Below are 11,700 nucleotides of genomic sequence, written 5' to 3' on the forward strand. Positions count from 1 at the left end.
TACGTTTCATCCACACTTCTGACAGTTCTGCTTCAGTCTTCTTACCATCTGTCTGTGTTTCTATCATTTCTATTCCTCCGTCTCTCTGGATTCAGACTGCAGTAAGTAATCCTAAAATAGATAACCTCTAAAGTCTATCATCAATAGTATTTGTATGCAATAACACAGGGGAGAACCATAGTTTTCCCAGTTCCTTGTAACTTTTGCTGAGCATATGCACATATACAGTATAGGTTTTATTTTGGTATGTAAAGAACTTTTTTCAAACTGAGAGACTCGTGCATTGATATAGTTAGTTGATTGTCCTGTGTGGTGGTAGCAGTTTTTAGGCTTTGTGAAAAGCTTTAACTTCCATGTAGTCAGGAAAAGTGAATCAACCTTTACTGATTTTTTGCCCCTTACCTCCACATCTATTTGTGTTGCGACTGATTGCACTAATGCATCCAATGTGAGTTAAGCCAAACTTTACAATTATTTAGAATAGACGTAGAAAGTTTGTCACTTAGGTTGCCTTAACATACAGATTTTGCAGTCTCAATACTTGAGAGTCCTAATCAACTAAGACGCAGGAACATTGATAGCAGTGTTGCTTTTGCCTTGATCTTTTTTCTTTGCTCCCCTCACCCGTAAACCATGACTCTTCACCTGTTTTCAAGTCTTTTTTTTTTCTTCTTCACCTCTACTTTTCACTGGGGCAGGGTTAAAAAGTCGGTCATTGAGGAGGCCGACCGCCACAGGATTCTTAGCACCTTATCCTGTCGCGCCATTGCATCCCGCGGCAACGGAGCGTTGCATGTCGACCTGCCCAAGTCCGAGAGCAACGTGACCTTCCTCTCTGATCGCAACCCGCTCACCACTCACAACCCCGTGTACGATGACAGCAGCCCCGAGGTCTCCCCGCGGGGGGGGAGCCCGTCGGAGAAGCGCTTCTCCTTTTCTCCTCCCCGCTCGGCGGGGTCGGACTGCGTCAGGTCAATGCCTGCCCGTGTTCAGGGAGGGCCGCGCGGTTACGAGACCCCGAGGAGACGAGCCCTTATGGACCCGGACGACTGGGAGCTCCAGCTTCTCAGCGCGGCCGCGAGCGGCAGGCGGAGGCCGGAGGGCTTCGACGCGTTTCGCCTGCGTAGCAGCACAGAGACCAAGTTGTCGGGACGGGTCAGGCATTCTGAGCAACAGGCCCCCCCGGAGCAAACCCGCAAGCACAGCGGTGGCTTCCGGGGCTCCTTCTCCTCCATCCTTGTCAGAGATGAAGACAGCGATGAAGTGCTGGAGCTGACCTCCGAAACGCTGCTCTCCATCATGGATTACCCCTATGGCACCCCTTTCGTTGGCAGGGATCGCCCGCCCAGCGTTGTCATTAATCAGGGAGACGACTCATGGCCCCTTGCTAGCCGGAGATCGACACCACCCGTCCACGGGAAGCTTAGCTCCAGCATCTCCAGCTACGCGACAGCTCAGCCGTGTCAGATCACCGTGGAGGTCATACCAGACCCGCCGGAAATTCCCGCTCCGCCTCCGCCGCCGCCGCTGCGGCGGCATCCGCCTTCGCCGTCCACGTCCCCTCCCTCCAGTCCGCCGTCTTCTCCCCCCTCGTCCCCCCACATTCATAAACCTCAGCATTCGCCTCACTCCTCCCCTCCTCCCGTCCATAAACGGGTTACGCCCCCGCCTCCACCGCCTCTCCCCCCACCGCCTCTCCCTTCCCTGCCCCTGCCTCCCCCGCCCCCACCCTCACCCACTAACAGCAATCAGTCGCGCCCAGTCGGCCAGTTTGTTCCAACTTTTTTGCCGCCCGCCTCCTCGCTTCGCCCCGTGTCAGAGCGAAAACATCCTCCTCCTCCTCCTCCTCTTCACTCATCACAAGCTGATGCCGGGAAAAAGGAACTTAAAGGGATCCTGAAAAACATCCAGAATCTTGCCGACATAGAGAGATCTGTTGCCAATCTGTATAGCCAAGTAGACAAAACTAGCAAGGTGCCCAGGTTTAACAAGAAACCACAAGTGACTGAAGAATCAGCTGCTAACAAAATGCAAAGCTCTGATCCCTGGGAAGAGCAAAGCACGCCAAAAACAACCAACTCCAGCTCCGCAGTCCAAGTCAACTCAACAACAAGTGGGAACTATGCAGAAAATGGAACGAGTGAACTTGACATGGCAGCAGACATTCAGCAGACAAGCCAATTGAACTCCAGCAGCCCAAACACTGCTGAGCACCCGTCCTCCCAATCCACAGTGTTCTGACTTTTTCTCTCTGTCTCCACTTTTACATTCATACAAATCCCTACTTGTGTGCTTTTTTCAACCATGTTTAGTTTGCTGCACAGTTGGTAGTATTTTGCATTAGCAATAGCCAAGTCCGACGAGTTCTGACTGTCAGGGTCTTTCAGACTAAATGCTTTTTTACAGGATAATTTGTGTGGAAATGGAATTGTAGTGCCAGCTGTCAGAAATGTACTTAGTGCTGCCACATTTACTATAGAATGTGCTGACAGGCTTCCATTAGAACATAAAAGAGGATTGCACATACAGTCTGTTTGGTCCAGTTTTGTATGTTTTAATGACCTAAACCGCAATGAGATCTGTGGTTTGATAGTGTTAAGCATATCCCAGTTCATACCATGATTTAGAGTTAGTGTTATCTGTTTTTGTAGTTCATGTTTTTAACATTTCTGAACCAAAGCTACTTTTGATTATAGTAAACGCCAACATTTATGAATCTGCATTTTTCTGATTTTGAATTCATTGGACTTCTTCACCTACGACCAAAGCATGATGGCAAGGAGGCTGTTTCTTCATGCAGAATTCTAATCATGCAATGTATAATGCTACGATTGTTTTTAAACAAGGGAAGATTCCCAAGAATTTCCCGCGGGTGTGAAACCGTATTAAATTATTTTAAACTACTTAATGTCATATACACCCCTGAGCAAGCGAACATTATACACAGAAAAAAAAAACTAATCCAGAAATATTACATAAAAATTAAATTGATTACACAAATGCAGGTTACGGTAAATCCTTTCATTTAAAATATAATGGGTGTCGAATGTGGATGTGAGCCAGACACTGCTAAGTGAAAACATCTTATGTCGGCTATGAAAACACATTGATTGGGTTTCCCGGCGAGCTCACGTTGAATGAAGAGAGGCAACCTCTGGAGTACCTGTCGGTTCACATGTCTGCACTGATCCTCCCACGTGATGAGATAGCCAATGTTCTGGCGCACACTGGAAAAAGGCTAATTAGAGAACCAATCAATCGTTAACTAGGACCGCTGCCTTTGGGACTGTCAACTACTGTTACCCTCTCCTTCTTTTTTCCATTTCTCTGACCTTCTGCCTTTGGCATTTGTCTGTGTTTCTATCTCACTTCTTCTCCCCCTGTAGTTGGTACTCTCCAGTCCATGGTCTCTTCTTGTTAATCTTTCCTCGTGGTTCTCGGGAGATTCTATTACCTTCTCTACACTCATTGCAATGCGCCTTCCGTCTCCCTCTTCCTTCCTTTTTTTTCTGTGCTCAGGCTTTTTCCACTTCTGCTCCTCTCTGTCTTTCTGTCACATTTCTCCCTTCATGTGTTTGTTTCATGACCTGAGGCAAATGGTCTTAGCGTACCTCCATTCCGGAGCGATGTAATGTTTGATTCATCAAGCGCTCCCCTGATGGGCAGATCGAAGGCCTGCTCGTTCTGTATTCCATGTTCACCACATGGGGTAATCTCTTTTTTTTAAAAGCTCACCTGCTGGGGTTTTTCACCCAAAGAGCAGAATGCATTGATGAACAGTGTTCTTCATCTTACATTTTACAGCAGTCTCTACTGTAATATTTGAATTTGAAAATACGAACAGAGGACTTTGTAGTTAACAGTAGTATTTGGCTGTAATCAGTATCTCTGTACCCACAGATTCTTTTCAAAAGGGATCTATGGTGCATGAAAACACGCTCTGCTCTGACACCATGTCATCATGTTTTCCTTGTCTTTGTTGTTGTCCGTGTTGTTTGAAGGGAATATCAATACCACTCACACTGAAAATAGATGTTATTCTTCCTGCTGTAACACTCAGCAGGAAGAAGCGTATTTTGCGAACATTTTGAACTCATCTTTAAGCTTTAATTTCTTCTGCAATGCGTTGGGTAAATGTGCTTTGATGCTTAAGACATTTATGTGAGAAAAGCAAACTACACTGTATTGTTTTCAGCCTAGAAATGTGTAGTGAAAAGATGAAAATCACCTTACTGCTATAAATATAATGCTCTGGGTCCTTCAGGATTCAAGTCTTGCCTTTTTTTTTTTTTTTTTTTTTACAACATTACCTTATTATCACCCTTCTTCCCCAAAGTCCCCTCTGTTGCAAACTTCCCGTGGCTGCCGTCCACTGGGCAGTTGTTCCTGATGTTTCATGAATCAGCAGCAGCCAGCAGCTGAGCCAACAGGTCATCCATCAGATCCCACTCCCATCACCCACTATGCCTGGGAGGCGTGGCCATGTGGCTGTGCCCTGTCCGCCGCTCCCTGCCCATAATAACAGATTACAGCTCCCCCGAGGAAGCTCACATCATTGCTTGGCCATATATCTCAGCGCGAAAGTCGTCATTATTTATGGGCCTAGACAGTTAACAGTTGTACGCTTGTGAAACTGGAGGGTTCAGCCGGGCTGCGCCATTACTCGCCATTTCTCATTGACTATTGCTGAATGCACGTGTATTCTTGTCCTTAGGAGTTGTTGTTGTTGTTTGTTTTTTGGAATTCCTAAGATTTGATTACATCAACTTGATAGAAAATGGCACATTATGGGATAACCTAAGACAATTGTAATAACTTTCTTGTTCCTTCCTGAATCACAATGTCCTTTCCGTATCTGCTAAGAGATGCTGTCTGTGTGAACGCTGTTTTTTTTCTTTTTCAAACTCTCAATCTTTCCGGCCTCTTTGATATTTGCATTTATCTTATCTTTTTTTCTCTCCCTGTTTGGAAGAGATAACAGTGGGGAAAACAGCCCACACCAGCATAATAGCATTGTGGCCTAGAGCATCCTTTTTTTTTAAACTGAACAATATCTGCAACACTAATTTAACATGTATAAAATGCACAGTAAGTAAATCTGCAATTTCTTCACCGGTCAGCAGAATGTAGTGCTGTAGACGTAACATTTCATTTATCTGAAAGTACTTGAAATGTTGCTGTTAAACCATATTCATTGTTTGTCTTGTTTCCTCCTTTCTTCGGGAGACAGCAGGCGAGGCTACGGCAGACAGGTAAGCATTCCTGTTGTGATGTGTTCTTATCTTTGTGTTGCGCCAAGACATGTTGTCACTCTCAAAGCCGGTTCGAGGCAGCTTATATCCTATTACTCTTATCTACAACTGACTTGATGGAAAAGTCTGAATGAGACTACTAGAAGATCCCGCCGATAGGACTTCTGACACTGACATCACAGTTTAGGTTTGATTTAAAACTATGTTGTATTCCTCTATGTTCCTGTCAATTGGCATATACGCATTTAGATGAAAAAAAAAAAAAACTAATCCCAGAGTCCAAACAAGGCGAAGTTGTTTGATTTTAAATTATTTTATTTGTCACCATCAAATAATCTATGAACTGTCAGCATCTAACACACACACAGTGTTTTATTTTTGTCTTACTTTCTATCATGCTTTTTCCCACATTTTCCTTTTGCTTCATTTTCATCAATATTTTATCTTTTCATCTTGGTATAATTATGTATCGTAGAGCAAGAATCGGCATGCCTGCAACCTCTGTATTTTAATCTGAAATGTGTCGAGTGAACTCTTCATTATGCTTGTGTCTCTCCTCCCCGTCCCTTCCTTCCTTTACTTTATCCTTCTTCTGTACTATTTTTGGCAGCAACAGCAACTGCTGAGGCCATCTCTTCTGAGACCTGAGGTAGAAACCCTCCTGCTTTTCCTTAACTCACAGGGGTTGTAGTCCTTAAGCTTTATGCTCGCCCTGCATGCTGCTGGAAGCTCTTCTGCTTCTGTCTTTCTCTGAGGAGTGCTGAGTAATTTCTCTCTCTGCCTCTCTGAAATAAAGGAACTCTCCATGGAGTCAGGTATCGAGCCAGGCCAGGACTACTACACACAAGACTACTATAATTACGACCAAGGGTGAGCGTGCAGACCCACATTATTAGGACTTATTTGTTGTGAAATAGCCTTCCAGCTCCCAATGCTTTAGGGTCCTTGGCAGTTTAGAATGAAATAATGAGTGTAACTAATGTTTGCCCTTCAGCTGTACGTATCATCCAAGTGTTTACCCTTTCTGCTCCCATCAAGTGGGATCAATTATACAGCTTTGAGTCGGGCACCTGAGAGTGTCTCAGTGCTTTTGCGTGGTTTATATGATAGGTGGTGTTTTGGCTTGCCTGTTGCAGCCCAGATGGGCTAAAGAGAGAAAACATGGAACTTAAAGCCGTAACAGCTGCTGGGAAATTGTTATTCACTAAACGCTCCCGCTCTACGGCAGGTGACTTGCAACACACTGGGGAATTACGAGTTCATCACATGGAGAAGATTCTGCACTCTACAGGCTTAAAATGCTGACAATTGTTTAAAAAATTGTAATTGCCATGGAAGTTGCCCAGGAACTTACTCTACATAATCTTTACAAACTCTAATTGCCTCATTGTGTCTAAATCACATGTTCAGAAGGTGGTTATGACACAAATTACCATCAGCGTCTTTACTTTAGGTTCTTCTGTCATTTGTTATTGTGGAGTAAGGGGAATAAGTCACATGTTCAGTATCAGTGATAAAATCAGCTAATTGAGGTCATCAACCACACCAATGCAGACGGTTAAAATAGTAAAAAATAGAACATGCAAATACAATATATAAAAGGATAAATCTCCTCTTCTTCTTTGTTCTTCATTTAATTTAAATCTGCAAAAAAATTGAACTTTGCCCACACATGCTCCGGAATAAAATAAAACGGTACATTGGAGAAGAGCACCCTCATTTATTTGAAGTGTTGAAAGGCATTGATGAAATGTTAGGCAATACTTGTTACCCCACAGGTCTCCATATCGGTACGTCTAAGCATCCAAGTTACTAGATCCCTTTTAGAAAACATAGGCAAATTCTTTTTTAAAAGCTCTATCACCCTCTGGAACAAAATTACAAACTTAACCAAATCACCCCACAAATCAATGCGTATCCTATACTGACTAAACAAAACCATAGGTAAAGTACCAGCAATTTTACCATGTTTCATTGTTCATATTTTGTGTATCTTTTACTCAGGTACGACATTCCTCAGTATGGCAGTCGGAGGAAGCTGATAGCTCCCATGTATGATGAATATGGAGAGGTGATCATGGAGGACGATGGGTATTTCTACAGTCCTCAAGGCCCCGAGGTATTAGCTTTCCTTTTGATGTGAATTTCATACTTGAATTAATAATATCAAGATTGTTAATTACTGTCTTAATAGATTCTGCGTTCATCGTATTATAGAAAAGTGCCATCCCTGATTCATCATCACACAAAGTTGCTGAATTAAATATGGCTGTCTTAGGGTCGAGGCAGAGGCAGGGGACGTGGTCGAGGTGGACCCAAGAGGGTTGCGTTCAGGGACACGCCGCCAGGGGATGAAATCGAACACGCTGAGCCAGCAGTGGCGAGCGAGCCTTCTAAGGCTGCCAAGAAACTGAAGTCTGTCATGAAACTCAGCAAATTCCTGGCTGCCGGCAAGCAGCCTTCTGATGCCGGTCCTTCTGGCGCATCTCCATGGAAGAGAGCCAAGATGCTCAAGATGTTTGGTGCTGGGAAGAAAGACCAGGATTATGCCAAACTGATGTCAGCCCGCCGCATTGACAGCCAGGAGAGTCTGAGTGGCATACCAGCAGTTTTGGGACCTATTGACAGCAAGTCTGATACCCGCAGCCGACTTGGCAAAGTTCTGAAGAAAATCAAATTAGGCAACAAGTTGCAGTTTCGGAGGAAGTCGAGAAGTAGTCAAGGTTCGGCAACAGGCAGCGAGAGAGACGAGGAGGAGTCACAAGTAGCCAGTGAGGATGACAAGAAGTCTAAAGTGTCCATTAGTGTAACAGAAAGTGAGCCAGAAGCAGGGACAAGTGGAATCAGTAGGGAGAAAGACTCCGATGAAGAATCCTCGGAGAAAAGCAGCGTTGACAGAGATTATCTGAAAGTAGATTTGGACAGGGACGATGCCAATGAAAGCACTGTTGACTCAGAGGAAGAGCCTGATGAGGACCTGGGGGATTCTGATGAGGAAAGCAAGTCCAAATCTGAAGGAGAAGAAACAGAAAAGGAATCGGCCAGTGAAAAAGAATCTGGGACTGAAGGAGAATCAGATTCCGAGAAAGATTCAGAGTCAGAGAAGTCATCACCGACAGAGAAAGAATCTGACACTGTGAAAGACTCAGAGTCTGAGGAGGAGTCAGAATCTGAGAAAGAAACCGAAACAGGAACAGGCACAGCGACAGAGAAGGAAACTAGCACAGAAAAGGATTCAGGGACGGAGAAAGACTCCGATGAAGAGTCTGAGGAAGGGAGCACAAAAGAAAGTGGGTCTTCTGCCCGCTCTTCTATGAAGTCATCAGCTGAGGGCAGCACGCGGAGCAGTGCTTCAGGTAGTGGCAGTGGAAGCCGCACCAGAAGTGGCAGTGGAAGTGGCAGCGCAACTGTCAGTAGAAGTGGCAGTGGAAGTGGCAGCACAGGTGACACCAGAAGTGGCAGTGGAAGTGGCAGCACAAGTGGCACCAGAAGTGGCAGTGATAAAAGTAGGAGTGGCAGTGGTAGCGCTAGCAGTGCTGCCTCTTTATCTGGCTCAAGTGTTCGGTCATCACAAAGGACCAGATCATCGGTACGCACAGTGGCCTCGGAGAAGTCCAGTGAAGAACTCAGTGAGGGTGAGTCAGGAACAGGGACAGCCAGTGAGGTGGACTCAGTGTCAGGGAGTGAAGGCTCTATGTCTCGAGGTTCCAGCCAGAGGAAGATGTCCGGGTCAGAGTCCGGTGAAGGCTCTTCATCTGGCAGTCACATAATGGACCGAAGTTCTGTGGTAAACGGGGAGAGCAGGGCGGGATCCAAATCCACCAGTGGCAGCCGGCGTTCCCAAAGGTCCGTTCTGAGCCGTGGATCTGAGGACACAATCACAGAGGAGAGTGAAGAAGAGAGTGAGGCTGAGTCTGATACTTCGGAGGAGAGCAAAGAGTCAGTCAGTGAGTTCAGTGATAAGGCGTCACCTTCGAAGTCCAGTGTGGCGTCCAGAGACCCGGGGCCTTCTGCTCCCTATACTCGTCCACCATACAGCTCGGACATCAGGAGTATCGGTGACACCTCTGTAGAAACCTACGGCGGACTGTCCCCCATCACTGAGGTAGATGAGGATGCCATCTCCTCTGACAAATCCTCGACCAGTGTCGCCTTTTCAGAGGCCGGCAGTACTTCGAAGGACCCAGGAGATACAGAAGCTACTACATCAGATGCAGAGTCTGAGTCTGAAGGAAACTCAACTTCCTTCTAGAGAGATTTATTGTCCACCGCGAAGTAAGAGTGAATAAAATCAATTACCCTTGCACGGAATTGAAGAAATATTGCTTGCCTCTGCAGGGTGTTTCAAACGTTCACTTTTTCCTCATTTCCCCTAAGCAAGAAAAAACGTTTCCTACACGTTTGACTAATCTTTCTCTTTCATGTTTCCTGAGTCTTTTTATGCCTGTACGTTTTGTATACTATCAGATTCTTGTTTCTGCTGTGCGATTTTGCATGTTGCTGTATCATCTTGTTTTTACTCTATACCTGTTATTTTAAAATGATTACTTAGCTCAAATACTTTTTGCGATGGAAAGATTTCTCGCCATGAATTAATTTCTAACCCAGAACTAGAGTATGATTTATTTTGTAGTTTAACATTTCCTATTAAAAGGGCGTTTATATTGCCGTCAAAACATAATTTTATGGTTGGATGTGCAGATTAAATTGGTTCCGTTAAATAGGTTTTCGGAAAGCAACTTTGTTTCTCTATAAATAGTCTTAAAAATGAGCATGTCTTTCTGGGATAAGAGAGAAAATGATGGCGAGAATTCCCAGTAAATACTGTTATTTTGATACCTGGTGTACTACGGAACTAGTTATCTGCACTGTTTTTTGCTTTATTTCCCCTTACATACACCTGCTGTAAAACCAACACATATACTATGTACCCTTCTCTCCTCCTTAGCTTGGGAAAAACACGCAGATTAAGCTGGTGGTAGATCGGGAGAAGGAGACCAGCTCCACGGGAGAGGAGACCACCACTGAGACTCAGAGAAACCGACTTCCCAACAGTCACGGCAACATCAACGGGAACGTGTACCTCGCACACAACGGAACTATCGTCCGAACTTGGCGGCCACCTCACCCAAACAACATGAAGGGCGGGTCCCCGTGCCGGCTTGGTAAGCATTTTAAAAAACTAGACAAGTTGGGGGTGACACATGAAGAGCCCTCACCTACTCTCGGCATTGAGGGTCCGGAAAAAGACACAGAAAACGGAGCTGGCACATGCGCTCCCGCTAACGTGGACATCAACCTCAACTGTCGGCCCTCCCGTGGCTCCCTTGGATCCACCGTGACGGATCTTAAAAGTTTTGGGTCCAAAACCAATATTGCCAAGGTCTTGATTGACAGAAACAGCAGTGGGCGTTGTGTCGGTGAGGAGCAGGAGACTTCTGTTGACAACAACAAGGAGAGTAGTGAGACACTGGGGTCCCACAGTGACCACACATTATCAGATGAGGAGGAGTTGTGGATGGGACCCTGGAACAGTTTGCACATACCAATGACAAAACTCTGACTCACCATGCGGAAAATACAATACGTCTCCTTTTTGTTATTTTGTTATCTTTACCATGTTGTCTTTGTGAAGAGAATGATCTTTAAAAATTGATTGTGTGCCTCAACTGGATAAGCTCCGATCGCTGTCCACGACAGGCGATTGCACTTAAAGTCAAATTTGATACAACCATAAAACATTAAAGCTGCATTTTACCAAGCAGTTATCAAGATTGTGCTCTTACTGATGGAAAACATAGAGCTGCGAGGCAATGCGTGCCTCAAAGAGATATGACAATGTTATGTCAACCGTTGACTGTAATTTCAAGTCTTTATTGTAGACAGAAGATTGGCTTCTTTTATTGAATGATTCCATGTTAAACCTTCTTTTCTCAGTTTGAGTTTTTTGTTTCTCATTAAGCAGATCATAAAGAGATTGTAATTCATTTCACTAAAGATATTTATGTAGGAATCATGGTGAACGTATGAAGAATTTGTGATGATATAGTAAAAAGAAAATTATTTTGCTAAATGCATTTTACTTGCAAACAATTAAGATTGTCATTGATTATTTTACGTTGGGATCACTTGACAATGTTTTTGGAAATTTCTGAAATTATATGAAATTATTTTTGTCTATTTTGTATAGAGATGGAGAATCTAACATGACATTAAAGACAAAATACCCACATGACTGTTATTGCTCTATTTGAACAGTGAGATTATCACGTTTCTTTTAAAAAAAGGACATTCTTAACTAGAGAATGTGGTATTTTCAACCCCTTTATATGATGCAGATTCACTCTTCGCATGATCATTATTAACTAACTATTATAATTATTTACCAAATTCAATATTATTGTTCTAACCTATTTCAATTTGTATAGAGAAGCATAGTGGCAGGATT

The 11,700-nt window shown here is 44.3% G+C and overlaps 2 protein-coding genes across 6 annotated transcripts in view; both read left to right on the plus strand.

Moving 5' to 3' along the window:
* Positions 1 to 11,484, plus strand: part of LOC120820728 (protocadherin-15) — a 152,592-nt gene extending 141,108 nt beyond the window's left edge. For 2 of the 5 annotated variants that reach the window (XM_078104494.1, XM_078104495.1), the window contains 6 exons: positions 5,231 to 5,252; positions 5,863 to 5,901; positions 6,049 to 6,122; positions 7,257 to 7,371; positions 7,531 to 9,527; positions 10,201 to 11,484. In XM_078104494.1, coding sequence (XP_077960620.1) covers positions 5,231 to 5,252; positions 5,863 to 5,901; positions 6,049 to 6,122; positions 7,257 to 7,371; positions 7,531 to 9,504 — 2,224 coding nt within the window. In that variant the 3' untranslated portion in view covers positions 9,505 to 9,527; positions 10,201 to 11,484. The remainder of the gene's footprint in view (positions 1 to 5,230; positions 5,253 to 5,862; positions 5,902 to 6,048; positions 6,123 to 7,256; positions 7,372 to 7,530; positions 9,528 to 10,200) is intronic. The other 3 variants (XM_078104496.1, XM_078104497.1, XM_078104498.1) reach the window with 3 other exon arrangements.
* LOC144409467 (protocadherin-15-like) lies at positions 505 to 2,998 on the plus strand. The gene has a single exon (XM_078104499.1). It carries the CDS (start codon positions 634 to 636, stop codon positions 2,239 to 2,241), a length of 1,608 nt encoding a protein of 535 aa, XP_077960625.1. The 5' UTR covers positions 505 to 633; the 3' UTR covers positions 2,242 to 2,998.
* Positions 11,485 to 11,700: the final 216 nt, after the last annotated feature.

Source organism: Gasterosteus aculeatus, chromosome 6, assembly GCF_964276395.1.
Source record: "Gasterosteus aculeatus chromosome 6, fGasAcu3.hap1.1, whole genome shotgun sequence".
Lineage (NCBI taxonomy): Eukaryota > Metazoa > Chordata > Actinopteri > Perciformes > Gasterosteidae > Gasterosteus > Gasterosteus aculeatus.